At 47.7% G+C, this 15,065-nt stretch overlaps 1 protein-coding gene across 3 annotated transcripts in view; it reads right to left on the reverse strand.

Annotated features, from left to right (window-relative positions):
- Positions 1 to 15,065, reverse strand: part of XYLT1 (xylosyltransferase 1) — a 313,184-nt gene that overhangs the window by 144,440 nt on the left and 153,679 nt on the right. For all 3 annotated transcript variants that reach the window (XM_036992014.2, XM_036992013.2, XM_073215521.1), the window contains one exon: positions 2,298 to 2,808. In XM_036992014.2, the coding sequence (XP_036847909.2) occupies positions 2,298 to 2,808 (511 nt within the window). The remainder of the gene's footprint in view (positions 1 to 2,297; positions 2,809 to 15,065) is intronic.

The raw sequence follows: 15,065 nt of genomic DNA on the forward strand, positions 1-15,065 counted from the left end.
AGAGTCTAGTATAGATATACATTTGCAACTAAAAATCCAAAACAAATCACAGATAAGCTTGAGTAAAAAGTCAAAGTTGCCCCCACGGCACCATCCCCTGCATGGAGGGGGCGGTGTGAAGGGTTTGTGTGCGTGCTCCCAGCTGTCTGTCTAGGCACTTCTGCACCAGCCGTCCAGAACCGATCCGAATCCTCCATTCTGTGATCAGTGGTCAGCAGAGGCACGTATTTGAAGTGAGGAGGCCTGGATTTTAGCTCAAGCTCAGCTTCTAGTTAACTGGGTGACTCTGGATAAGTCTCCTTCCCTCTTAGCTGCCGGTGAACAAACAGAATTAAGATTTGTCTAGGGGACTTGTTACTCTTCTTTGCCTGGGAGCCAATCTCACCACGCACCTCCCTTCTGCATGAGACAGGGGAACAGAGGACCTGCTTCGTGTAAGGAGGTCATGAGCCTGGCTTCTAAATCTGCCGAAGCCAGAGGAACTGAAATCCCCGACCTCTCACCCTGCCACCTGCTTCAGTTCTGCCGCTGGCTTTCTTGATTCTCCAGCCTGTCTCGACTCTGTGGAGGATGCAGAGCCTCAGAGGGCCCGTCCAATGCCACTGGCTGGCCCTGCCCCCATCCGGGTCTCTCTACGGGTACCCTCCGACCCTAGTCCTCAGGAACTCTGGAGCAACCCATGGTTGGCCTTGGTGATAATTTGGGGGACCTTTTCTCTTCACTTGGGACTGAACTAAAGCATTTGCTGGTACGTGAATTCAGAAGCAACAAGGCAGTATTCTGAAGCAGGCCTTAAGGGAACACAGAATGGGAAGACCTGCTGAGCACTGCATGTAGGCTGCTCTCCGACCAGACAGGGAGGCCAGGACCGAAGAGGAGAAGGGGTGTTCCCTGTCAGTCAGTGGCTGAACTTGGACTAAAACACGTACCTCTTCATCTCAAAAAGATCCCTCTCTGTTCCCAGTGGCACCAATCATCTCTTCTTCCTAAAATTTGCCTTTTGGATGCTGTCTATCCTCCCCATGGAGAAAACCACTGGGCACATGAATTCACAAACTGTTTGAGATGTGGCTCTTCTCCAGGGAAAAATTGTTTAAAAGGATTCTTAGAGGCTGTCTCACAGCAAGCATGTGTGTGGGGAGGGGGCAGGGGTAGCTGGATGATGGGTATAGGAGGGGTAATCCTTCAGAGCTGGGTTGGACATTTTCTGCCATAACTCTTTTTTTTTAAAGGAGGGATCTTGAGAAAGTAAGATTTAAGCCAGGATGGCAATGTGTCTAACTCAGCATGTCTCAACCCATAAGCTTGTAAGGCCACTCATACACTGTGTGGCCTTGAGGAGGTTATTTTACATCTCTCATCTGAAAAAAAAAAATTAGGCTCAGGACGTCAGTGCCACCGGGATGGGGAGGTGGGTGAGATGAGCTAACTGAATGCAAGGTGCCCCATGCAGTGCCTGGCACATGGTGAGCGCTCAGGAACGGCCTGCTGCTATCATTCCCGCCACGGGCACTGGAGAAGATGAGACGCCCAGCACGGGAAGCACGTCTGTGACCTGGTGCGAGATGCAGAGATGCATGAGTGAGACCTCACCTGTGCAAACTGCCCCCCAGCCCCCTCCTCTGAGGGCACCTCCGGTGTGCTCACGAATGCCTCTGTTACAGTGTGCTCTGATCTCTCGCTTGACCATGGCAAGAGGTGTGATTTCTCACTGGTCACCGGTGCACAGGGGTGCCCAGCATGGGGCAGGAGGGACGGAGAGAGGGAAAGAGACATGGAAGGAGGGAGGAAGGAAATAAGGACATGAGAAAGAAAATAAGAAAGGAAGGAAGGAAGGAAAAGACTTTATAGATGGAGGAAAATGGAATGGCAACATTGTTTCTCAGAGGCTCTGGAGTCAACGCAACCAATGAGAAACCTTTCAGATCAGGTTGGATTATAGTGGCATTCATGTCAATGTTAATCCCGATATTCTGCTGAGAGAGAAAACAAAATACACTGATACAATCACCTTGCCTCCTGCAACTTTTGCATTGGCCCGGATTTCGCTGTCTCTCATCCCTTGCCACAAACGCGATTGGCTAATGTTATAACAGAAGGTACTGCACATTTGCACAACTCTCCTTATACAAGACTTCAGAATTCAGGGAGTTATCCAAGCCAAAGGTCTGGTGTTTTGATTTGGGGTTTGGAAAAATAGGGCAGTCATTCTCAGAAGGCCCGAGAAGGTGAGCAGCACGGGAAAGAGGTGCAGGAGAGAGAGCTGGAGAGGAGACACCTCGGCGGCGGGAGCTTACCTTCCAGGGGGCAGAAGCGCATCACCTTCCTGGGCATCAGCAGCCCGAGCTTGTGGCGGCAGTAGGTCTCTCCGATCTCCTGGCGGCAGTGCTTGGACTTCGTGCGGGACAGGGCGGAGATGGCCTCCTTGCCGGACACGTCACACTTGGGGGCCTGCTCATACTTCCTCTCGGGGGAGCCACCCCCGCCCTTCCTGGTGTGGGGCTGTCTGGGGGCATCCTGCCCGCGGCTCCTGTTGGCCGCGGCCCTCTCGCCGGTAGGCAGCGCCTCGTTGGTGCCTTTGCCAGGGAGTGAGTGCCCCTTCCCCATCTCCTCCTGCTCCAGCTTCCTTTTCAAAAGCTCCTTCTGCCTGCTCGGGGGCTTCTTCGGCAGCTCAGGCTGACGCTTTTGCTTTTGAGTCCTGGGGGCAAAGTTGCTGTTGTCTACATTCTCAAAATCTTTGGGGACCGAATTCTCATTGTTGCTGTCTGTCCGCACTTTCTCCTTCGGCCGGTGAGAGAGGTAACCATCCTGCGGAAAATGGGAAAGAAGCACAGAGGAGAAACTTCACTGAGCGGTCACACTAAGCAGGTTGGCCTTTGGAGTGGGGGCCAAGCAGGTTTGGATGTCTGGGCCCTGGTTCCATGCCCTGCCTTAGTTACGAGCCTGACTTTTCTCTCTAGACTTCAGTCTCACCATCTAGAAACAGGACCCGCTCCAACTCGAAACTAAGGCTTGTGCAAGCCGCGTGGTCCTGGGACCAGGGTTCTCTGTGCTTGTTATTAACCACACCCTCTTTCAAGGAAGTCTCCTTGATGGTCTCTGCCGCTGGATCACAGACATTTTGCTCCAGCTTTCTGTTTAAATTCCATCAGAGTGCACTGTGGTGGTTTATCTGAGGGCTGGAAATGCCTTAATAAAGTTATAAGGGGAGAGACTATGGGTGAGATATTACATACATTTCATTGCCTTTTGGGACAGCTCATGGATCTATACGCCTGTAAGAGAAATCAGACGGAGCCACAGTTAATTCTGAGGAGGGCATGTCACCGGCTACTTTGGAGGGGAATGTGCCCTTTGCAGAATGATCCATACAATGAATCCCAGGGGAGGGACAGACCTGTGACACTCTTGCACTTGAGTATGTTTGTGCATGGAGCAGAAGTGATTAACTCACCTGGGGGGGTCACGAGCAAGGCTCAGAGTCCTTCTGGAGACAACACACAGCATGGGTCTTTCCAGGAAGTGGGGCACCCCAAACTCTGCTCTGTGGGCAGGCAGGTCCTGGCTATTTTGAGCTCAGATCAAATATACCATTCAGCTAATGTCCTGCATCATTTCCAAAACATGTTGCTTCTGCTTAGAGCCCATTACCAAGGCCTTAACTTGCAAGAGTACCCACTGTTACAAGGCTAGCCCCAGAGGGGACCTCTGAAGCCACAGAGAACGCTAATTGGCTCCATAAATCTATCCCTGTTGCTATAGAAACACATTGGCCATGAGTAGCAATTCTGAGGAAAACTTCCCCATTCACTTTCCTAAATGTGCCTATTAATGGTTCCCAAGGAAGAGAATGGCAGAAGAGAAGTGGTGCTGGTGCCTGGCAGCAGTTGACATGGCAGCTGACACTCAGCACGGTTTCTACTCTAGCAGGTTGGCAAACTACGCCCCCCTCGCACCTCTCATGGCCAAATCCTGCCCACCATCTGGTTTTGTAAATAAAGTTTTATTGAAACACAGCCATACCTGTTCATTTATGTATTTTCTATGGCTGCCTTCTTGCTATAACAGCAGAGGTAAGAGGTTGTACTAGACATTGTCTGAACTGCAAAGCATGAAATATTTCTGTCTGGTCTTTTAAGAAGTGTGCAGACCCCAGCTTTCTGAGAGTGTAAGTTTAGGAGGTACTTGTCCCAGGCTTGATTTAGTTGCCCTTGTTCCCAGTGTCCCTGTTTAGGCCAACAATGGTCTGGAGAAGAAGCCATAATTGGCTGCCCCCTCTTGCCTCTGACCTGTCTTCCTTAGCATGAAGCATCAATTTCTCCTGGTCAGCAGAGGCTGTTAAGAGTGAAGCTGATAAAGAGATACCTCCTTGCCACTCCTAAGTTGGAAACTGCTATGATTCCCATTTGTAAGTAAGGGAACTGAACAATAGTAACTTGCCCAAGGTACTCAGCTAGTTAGTGGTGAAGATGGAATTCAAACTAGATAGGCTGTAGACCCCATGCCCTGAGCTGTCGGTTCCATTACCCACTTCTAAGAAGCTGCAAAGCACTTTGACCTTTGTCAATCTGGATCTTGCTTTCTTCCCATCCACAGCCACCCAGTTAAATGGATCTGGGATAGGCAGGTCACTGCCAAATAGCCATCTCAGTGCTGGCCAGTGGACCATCAGTGAGCAGGGAGTCACAGAGAGGGAGAGGACGGTAAGTAGGGGCCACGAAGCGCCAGGAACCTGAGGCAGCAGGAGCTGGGAGGCAGTGGGGTAAGGGAAGGAAATAAAGAAATGCCAAGAAGGGAGAGCTGAGTCCATATTGAGCCAGAGAGGCTGCTGGTCACACACAGGAGCTGATATTATATCCTGACGCATGGAGGGGAACTTAAAACTCTGATACCTGGTCCCAGTCTATCTTAGCTCCCCATGCATCCTGCAAGAAATCCCTCTTGGGGAGGTGCAATGCCTCTGTTCTTGTAACTTAAATGAACATTACTGATATTCCTCTTTTACTTTATCTCTGTCTAGAGGCCCTTGAAGAATTCCAGGCACCCTCTCAGATGCATTTTCTGAGCCCGTGCTGTGAACTGGGCAGCACGTACTAACTGATTCACAGGCATTACCTGTGGGATACCAACAGTCACCCCATAAGTACTCTCCTCACCATTCTACAGAATCAGGAGCCAAAGGCCTGTTGCTGTAACATCCTTGAGCATGAATCAGATGCCAGGTATAATGTTAAGTGGTTACATGTGATATTTCAACTTTCAGAAATAACTTCCAAGGCAGGTACCACCATTCTCCCATCTTATAAAAACAGGGGGAAATGCTTGGGGATGTTCAGTAACTTGGCCAAAGTCATCTGGGGGAGGCAGTGAGCTCGCACCTAATTCTAACACTTGATATAGTACAGCGCCTCTTCTGTGGGACTGAGAGGTCAACAGAGGAGCATTTAGCTCCCCCTTCTGTACTGGAGGAGAGTGGAGGGGAGTGGAGGGGCTATCTTCCTCTTTGTTAATATTAGCCTAGGGTGGGATGTTGCTAGGGAGGGTGGTTTTCAATAAGGCTCTTGACAAACATTTTGGTTCTCTTCCTTCTAGGCACATGACAGAATCATACTTCCCATGCCCTGCAAATCAGGCACAGCCAAGTTGCTTGCTGCGGTCAAGACAAGTGACTGGAACCAGGGCACAGTTTGCCATGTTCCCCTTCCTCCCGCAGCATCTGACCACACTCCAGATGGTAAATGTCTCACATCGCTGAGTGGGGCCAGTGTGGGGCAGAGACCCCACCAACCCTTGATGGGCAGACACAGACTTCTGTTGCCATCACTGAGGCTTGGGGATTTTTGTTACTGCAGCACAGTCTAGTTTGCCCTGATTAATGCAGGAGCCAAGCTGATCTGCTTTCTTCCTCTGAGCTGTCCTCAGATACAGGAGCTGTTACCCCCCCTACCTTTTTTTTTTTTTTTTTGCCTTTAACAGTCAGAAAAGCAAGTTTAATGACTTCCTCTGCCTGAGAACATGAATGAATTTTGATTCTGTCCTTGAACCCATTTCTAGAAGTTAACAAGAAGGCAGAGGGTAAGCAGAAGAGTCTCTTTCCCCACAGCCATCTGCATCCTCTCATCAGACACATACTAACTATTACTCTTGGGTGGCTCTCTTTCCTCATTATATGATGATTGCAAGTTTGGCCCCCAAGCAGAAAACCCCCATAAACCACAGATTTCAAAAGCTCACATTCTCTACCACTTTCTGGCAGAATTTCTCCAACTGAAATCAGATACAGGAAACACTGCAATCAATGAAGCTGATCTGACCAGAGAATGGCCAATTCCTCTGGTTAATCTGTGATATCATGACCAGGTGCCATCGCCTGTAATGACTCTTGATTAATATGCATTGTTTGGTTAGCAAGCCCCCCCACAATGGGGACAATTAACTCAGTGTGGCCCTGTGGCCTTCCGCCTGGCCCCAGAGACTACTCAGCTGACGAGGGAGATAAAGATTCGAATGTAACTGGGGTGGGGGAGAATATTGTCTTCCAGAATCAAGAGCTCACAGATATTAGACAGCTTCCAGGGAAGTCAGTGAGGGGCACTGTCAGGGATAACCAAGCATCATTCCGAGGTCTGAGAACTGCCGTGCTGAGACAGCACTGTTTTCTTTAGCAGCTGATGAGTGCTCCCTCACCTTCTCCCAACTCTTTTCATTCCTTATTTTTTTTAAACTTATTTTATTGTGGTAAGAACACTTAACACAAGATCTACCCTCTTAACAAATTTTTAAGTGACAATACGGTATTGCTACCTATAGGCAACATGTTGTACAGCCAATTTCTAGAATATCTCCATCTTGTATAATTGAGGTGTTGTGCCAGCTGATTAATACGTCCCCATGTTCCCCTCCCCATGGCTGCTGGCAACCACCATTCTACTCTCTGAGTCTCTGGGTTTGACTATTTTAGATTCCTTGTGTAAGTGGAATCCCACGGTGTTTGTCCTTCTGGGACTGGCTTATTTCACTTCGTATAATGTCTTCCAGGACTTTGTCACAAACGGCAGGACTTTCTCCTTTTTTAAGCCTGAATGATATTCCACTATGAATATTTGCATTTTCTTTATCAGCCCATCCCTTGATGGACATGAGATATCACCCTACTTCACCTGCTCACCAAGAGGCAAACAGGTCTTGGCTTTTCTCTTCTTTCCCTGGAGAATCAAGACCTAGAAATCCAAACCCAGATTCCCTTCCCTATAGAAACCAACCTTGGGATGTTTCCATGCAAATACACATGAGATGACCATCATATCCTCAGCGCCACCATATGCAGTGTGCATTTCGCATACTCACTCCTCTCAAAAACCCAGTGAAGCAGGCAGCACTAGCCAAGGTCACACTGCTAGAAAGGAAGTGACCCAAACTCTCTCTGCCTCAGTTTCCTCATCTGGAAAATGGAGATAATGACAGTAACACTTATCATGGGTATTTTGGTGAGGATGAATATACGTAAAACTCCAGAAACATGCCCACCACCCACACAGTAGGAAGAATGAGCAGCGAACCCAGATAATGTTTGCTCCCAGTTAACACTGAGCCTCAACTGTCTCACCCCTGACGGTCTCCACCTGGAGGACAGATTGGTTATTATTTCTTCATTATGATCAACTGGCTGTGTCGCCTGTATTCTTAACCAATCCAGCACTCTCAACCTTGGGTTATTTATGTAAATGCAACCCTTTGACTTATTTTATTCTAATGTGCTTATTACAATGATTGTACATTTAAATGTTTGCGTGGGAGCTCCAAAACTGTAATTGCTCTGCTGTTGCCTTACCTCTAAGCTGCTGCTAGAATCCATTTTTATTCTGGAGAAATAATTAAATGCAATAATGTCCTCCATTCCCATACAACCTTGGGCATGTTTAGAGCCAATTTCAATCAGGTAGAAATATACTAAACACAATATGGCTCTGGGAGGAGGGTTACATGACCCAGCCTGCTGTTTCTGAGTTACCTGGATCTGCTTCTTTTTCTGTTTCTCTAACATTCACACTTCAGGATGGATTTCCACTTACTCAACCAATGGAATCGGGCCCCTTGGTCCTGTTTTGGAGGGGTGGAGGCAGATAGCTGTGTTTTTAAAACTATTCACTTTTTGATAAACCTTTGCTCTTTTTTTGAGCATGCACAGAAAGAACCCTGGACAGGGCGGGGTAAGACCTGGGTACTTGTCTTGCTTTGGCGACTATCTAATTTTCTCATCTGTAAAATGCCAGGTCTTCATGTGCGTTACTAAACATTCTCTGAATTAGTCATTAATCAGTATGATCAACTGATAAAAGTTCTGCCATTTCAGCCCACAGACTGAGAAATCATGTGCTGGACTGTAAGAGACCAGAGACTGAAGGAGAGATGGATACTCCTGCAGGCATCAGGTCTGCTCCCTGCTTTAAACTTTGACCCTTATCGGCAGCAGCTCTTTCACCTGGGACAGGTCATTTCCTTTCTCTGTGCCTCGGTTTCCTCATCCATCCCCAGGGATCTGAAGCTGGCACCTCCCTCCTGGGAACCAGGTGAATCCACAAAACACACAACACAGAGTTTGACACATGCAAGGAGCTTAAGAAACGTGCATCTTTTAGAAAGTACAGTTTTTAATCTCTGCACCTACTGATTCATTTCCTCCTCAGGATGGCCCCATGCAGGAGATGCTGTTATTATTCTCCCTACTTTTTGGTGGGCGTGGGAAGGTTCAGGGAATTAAGTGGCTATATCCAGACCGACACAGTGGAAGAGCCTGGATCTGAACCGGGCAGTCAGGGTCCACAGGATTGCCTGCCAACAGCACACTGCATCCCAGCAGCTATTAGGGACGAGGACAGTGCCAATGGGAAACCCCTGCCAGGTGTACCGTCCTACCCACCCACTCATCATGACCAGTTTTATGGCTTCCTTTTGTGCCATGTGAACACACAGCCAACTGAGAAGCTGTATGCCATTGTTCTCAATGTCTGAGGCTTCATTCCAGTTACCAAGGTGACCAAGGCCCTTGGGAGGGACCTTGGGGAAGAAGCCTGAACCTAATTCCAAAAGGACCTCTGTGCCAGGGTGGATGAATGGTGGAGGCACAGCGTGCATGGCTGCACCCAATTAGGATATGCAATTACCCAGGCTGCCAATGCAAATAGACCTCATGGAGGCCCCTTGCCTGGCTCATTCACAGGCACTAAATGTGGCTGGGTTGGCCAAGGCTTAGAAACCCATGGGCCATGCTGGGCAGGGGCAGGCTCTGCGTTAATAGACCCCCAAATAATAAACTGGGTGCATTGTAAGCAAATTTAGTTACGTTAACAGGAAACAGCATGGGGTGAGGAGGGAGGGAACTGGATTGATAGACCTGGTTTGGAATTCAGTCTCTGCCCCCTAACCCTCAGAAAGAAAGAAGTTTCACCTCTCAGAACCTCTATTTTGTCATTTACAAAAAGGGGAGTAAGAAGACCTGCATTGCAAAGGTGAGGTAGAGACTGAAGAGAACACTCTAATTTAATTCTATTTAACAAAAGAACCTTTAACGTGATGCTTGATACATATTTGGCTCTCATCAGGTTGTAGCATGATGACATTTTTAGAGGGCACCTCCTCCCCTGATGAGCAGGCCTATGTGCTCTGGAAAGGCAGGGTGGTAAGGTGTGTGCGTTCAAACCTGGCCTCTGCCGCTGGGCCACACTGCTCCTGGGCACCATACCTAGCTTTGTGATCTTCATTCTTCCCTATCTGCAAAATGGGCATAATAACTAGTCCCCACCTAATACGGCTTTCTGGAGTGTTAAGAGTTGATACGTCTGAAGCACTTCACAAAATGCCTCAAACTTTGTCAATGTTAGCTATACTTTACTAAAATGGAATGAACGCTTACAGTGACCATCTAACGCGGCAGTTTTCAGAGTGTGGTCCGGCGACACCTAGGGTCCCTGAGACCATCTCAGGAGATTTTCAAGGTCCCTGTTTTCACAGTATGAAGATGTTGTTTTCCTTTTTTTCACTCGTTCTCTCACAAGCACACAATGGAGTTTTCCAGAGGCTACATGATGTGTGAAGTCACAGCAGATTGAAAGCAGAAGAAAATGTGAGAATCCAGCTGTCTTCTTTTAAGCCAGATATCACAATGATTTACAAACATGTAAAACAATGCCTCTTCTCATGAAATTTGTTTTTGTTGTGGAAGACGTATGTATTTTTCATAAAAATTTTTACTTATGTAGACATATAATGGGTTATCACTACTGTTTTAAGGCAATTAAATATTTTAAGAATGTCTTAATTTAAGTTTCAATATATAGCAAATCATTTTTCGATATAAACTACATGGGCAAAAGCTGTTTGGGTGCCTTCAGTAGTGCCTGAAAATGTACGGGGCTCCGGACACCAACCCTGTGAGGATTGCTGACATTAATACATACTTGCAATCCTAAACAGCTACTCGCTCGTGAAATAAAAAGTTTAGGACCTTTTTAGGTTGGGGGTTTTGTTATATGCCAAGCCTTTGGATTTATATTTTATTCACATAACAAATACACACAAGACAGAAATCTAGGTCAAGTGGAAATGGGGTGCTGATAAAATACTTTGAGAGACAAAGAGAGGGACAGGAACCAGAACCTTGAAGTCCTCAACAGTCCTCAGGGAGGCAGAGCGGCCTGTGGACAAAGATTTTACCTTTGACCAAACGCCAGCCAGGTCCCCCTGAGCCCCTTCTCTACTAGGCCTCAACACTGGCCTATGAAGACCAGAGCAACACTAATGTGGTTTCTGACAGCTCAGACCCACATCCCTACGATGACACCAGCCCCCCTCACAGTGCCTGCCTGAGAAAACTCAGGCTGCCAGAAGAATTTAGTTTGTTGCAGCCAATGCCTGAAGACAGGGCCTCTGTGCCCCAGCCTCTGTGGGAGGGCAGGAACTAACGTGGATAAGCACCGGTTAGCAAACCCAATGGGTTTCACATGGACCAACTCCCCTTCCTGCTTTTCGTAATTTTTCACTTCCCTGATTGTACTGAGCCCCCATTCACCCCCTCCCTAGTCCCTGATGCTCCCTCTAAAGTGCCCAGCCACCTCTATATAAATCATAGCAGAGTTCAGGTCATGCTGATGCTTCCCCCTATTGCACTGGTGTATTACCGATTAAAATCTGTCCTTATGGCTTTCTTTATCTGTGACACTGCCCAAGGCCACATGGCTAGGACCTCAAACCTGAGATACCCAGCCCCTGGAGCCTAAGCATGGGAGTCCAGCAGAAGCATGATGAGAGCCCAGCAAAGGCCCTGATGCACGAGCTCCTTCCAGCCTCACCAGGTGATGTGACAGCACCAGTCAGGTGTTCGGAGTGCTCAATGACTGCGGGCAGGCAGATGGTGGCTGGGGAAGATTTGAACCTGCATCTTCTGGATCTTCCCATGTCAGATAATACAAGAGACAGACGTGTGTGCAGAGAGACATACAGAGAAACAAATGAGGGCAGAGGTGGGACAGAAGAAAAAGAAATGCCAGAAAAAATGGGAGCTCGAGGAATAAACAAGAGGTAGGTGAACTGTGACTACATGCTCATTGTGCATCAGGCATGGTGCTCAGCATTTCCCTGGGGATGGCTTGTTCTTTCTGCAAAACAACCTCAAAAAGGAGGCCAGGGGTCCTCCAAGTACAACCTGCCACCTGTCTCTCAATGAAGTTCTACTGGAACACAGCCACACCGTTGAGGAGTGCAGGTTTTGAGACAGAGTCCACATGGCCTGCACCGTTGACGTCTGGCCCTCTGCAGAAAAAGTGAGCACTGATTCAAATGAGGAAGCTGAGGCCAGGTGAGGCTTGTTTAAGGTCACTTAGAGCATATGAGGCAGGGTCAGGCCTGGAACTCAGAGGTCTGTTTGCAAAGACATCATGAAGTTGGAAAGTCAGAAGCAAGGACAGAGGGAGAGGGGAAAAGAGCTTTCCAGAAATGATGGTGACCATCACTATTTTGGAAAAAACCACCCAACACACAGAAGGTGTTTCCATGGGGAGACCTCATAACAGTGTTGTCCCTAAGGTTGGCCTTTTCTGAAGTACCATTTGAATACAGTTTTCCTGTAATGATGACATTCCCTTATTCCATGTGTAAGGCCCAAGTACCCAAAGATTGAGAGTGAAAGAAAGAAAGAGGAGGAGAGAGAGTGAGAGAGGAGGAGAGGTTGGGGGAGGAGAATGTACAAGCCAGTCTTGCTTCAATAATAAACTTTCTGTGTACCTCTGGAAGGTATGTACTATGACTCTAGTGACACTTAGGCAGGCTAACACTTTAACGAGGCTGCCTCTGCATGGCAGGGTGTGGAGCACTACTTGTGACCTCTGCTCTTCAGATGCCAGCGACATCCCTTGTGAAAACCAAACACGCGTCTAGATATTCCAAGTGTCCCCCAGATGGCAAGACTGCCCCATGTTAGGAACCGCGGCTCTGGGGAAGGTGCCCTGGAGGCTGTAGCCGGCAGACCTCAGCTACTCAAACCGGGTTTCCATCCAGAAACCACAGCACCCAGTGACCAGCCAAAGAGGTCGGAACAGGACAGCTAAGCTGGGAGGAAAAGGAATGGCCAGAGAAAGGGCCCAATTAGCCAAGGTTAAGTGTTCCGGGGGGCTGGAGGTGGTCCGGAGAAGCAACTGCATGGGGAAAGGGAGGGAGGTTAGGGTCCCCTGCTGGACCAGGGGTAACCCTGAAGAGGGGAGGGACATTCATTCAAGCATGGACAGTCCCTGAGCTGATGGCACGCCCCTTAGTTTCAACCAGAGGTCACTACTGGGGACCCAGTGGATCCATCAAGCACATAGATGTTTGTTTTGCTCTGTTGAGTGTTTTCATTTGTTTGGTTTTTAATTTCAGTTGACATTTCTAAATCCAGAAATTTCATCTCAGTATCTAGATTTCTGTCCTCCCTTGAAACAGCCCTGGGCTTGGGTTCCTATGTGTGATAATCATCCGTGGCTGTGTAATGGCCCAGTAGTATTGAGAGGGCCACCTGCTCTACAGACCATCCCAGCTCCCACCCAGCCTGGCTGCCTTACCTGCGTGTTGTGAATGTATGAGGTACGACTCTGCCCGAAGCCAAGGACCCAGTATCTTTAGGTGATTATACTCTGAGCCTTGTCTCAAAGATCTCAGAATCCTTAACAAATCCTTTCCTTCCAGTGACCTCAGTGGAAGTGGGATTGCCCTTCGTGGGGTATTCTGTAAATGGAGTAGCATTCTGGTTGCCTTAATGAATGGAGGATACTCCAAGCAGTTAGCATGTGGGAGGAGAGCTCTGTAATGCACAGAACGGGCACTGATGAGCAATAAAGGATTGCCCTACACCCTGATGGACTTTGGAATGTCTCTAGAAGTCATGTGGCTGAACAACTCATTTTTAGTTATTGGGGCCAGGCACTTAACTCAAATTTGCATATGACACAGTACTTTTGAGTGATTTTTAATGTGACTGATTTTTCTAGGAAAGTAACTACCATTTAATACAAGGGGAGGTTTTATATCATTCAGAGCATTACCACCATTTCAGAAAACTCATGTCGTCAATATCCACACGAGCTGTGGCTGTGACTCACCAACAAACAAACATAGCCATTGGTGACTGTTTGTAACTGCTGAACTCCTGGTGATTCAACACATGGGACCTGACCTCTTCATGGGTCTTCTAGTCCCTGGCCACACAAAGTGTGGCCCATCAGCCAGCAATATCAGCACTGCTATGAGCCTGCCAGAAGTGCGGGATCTCAGGCCTCTGCTCAGAACAACTGAACGGGCCACTGAACTTGTATAAGATCCTCAGCTGATTCATCTGCACCATGAAGTCTGAGAAGCACTAGTCTTGTGTAGTTGTGCCTGATCACTTACAGAATGAAATATATATTATTTTTCTTATAAATTACTCTTATATGTTCTTAGTACTATTATTAGGGCAGTATATTGGTCTGCTTCAGAGTTGTGAGCATTAAGTAGGTTATAATAAGTATGGATTTCATTTCTGGATAGAGGAAAAGGAATGTTTTTAAAGATTTGCTGCATTAAGAGGGGATGGGTCTTGATAGGGTTGAGAATCACTTGGTTTATTCATCCTGCAAACTTTAATTGGGTGCCTGCTCCCTGCCAGGCATGGCAGAGCCAGAGGATTGAAGGTGAATTAAAGCATGCTTCCTGCTGGTGGTGGAGCTCAGACACAGGGGAGGGAAGGGGGCATGTACATAGATTACTTCAGCACAGGACGAGATGGGGGGAGATGGACCTGTGGCACAATTTAGGTTTCATTAAGGACTGGAACCTAACACAGCCTCTGGGCCAAAGAGGATGCTTTCATAGAAAAAGCAGTTTTCCATACCATTCTAGAGAAGAAAAAGCATGTTTCTGAGGTAAAGGAACCCACGGCAGGAGAGCCCAGCAGAACACAAACTTAGTAATAACCACCATCGTAGCTCACACGGGGGACATTCATTCTCAGGACTGCGGGAAACACTTGACGTGGATTATCTTTAAAAATCCTAGACTGACATGTTAATTAATTTGAGGAGGGAAATCTTTCACAAGGTATATGTATATCAAATCATCACATTGTCTATGTTAAATAACTTCAGTATAATTCTATTTCTTAACTATACTTCAATAAAGCTGGGAAAAAATAACCCCAGAACAACTCTGTTGGGTAGGTGCTGTTAGGATGCACATTTTGTAGGCGAAAGCACGGAGGCATAGAGAGGTTAAGTAACATGCCCCAAGTCACACAGCATGGTTATAAAACCTACTGTGGTCTGTTAGCTAGCCTTTTCCAAGTGCCCCAGTGTCTTCAAAATGACCCCTAGGGGACGACACCACCTCCACTGAAGACCCTGGGAGAAAGCAATCACTAAGTGGGCTGAAATTGTGGGGGAGGAGCAGGTCAGCAGGTAGAGGGTTCCTTGAACAACGTGGGTGCTCGGTGTGATGTTCTCTTGTGTCACCATGTGCCTCTGTTACTGAGAATAACCCCAGCTCAGGACCCTCCAAACCCC

Source organism: Manis javanica, chromosome 10, assembly GCF_040802235.1.
Source record: "Manis javanica isolate MJ-LG chromosome 10, MJ_LKY, whole genome shotgun sequence".
NCBI lineage: Eukaryota > Metazoa > Chordata > Mammalia > Pholidota > Manidae > Manis > Manis javanica.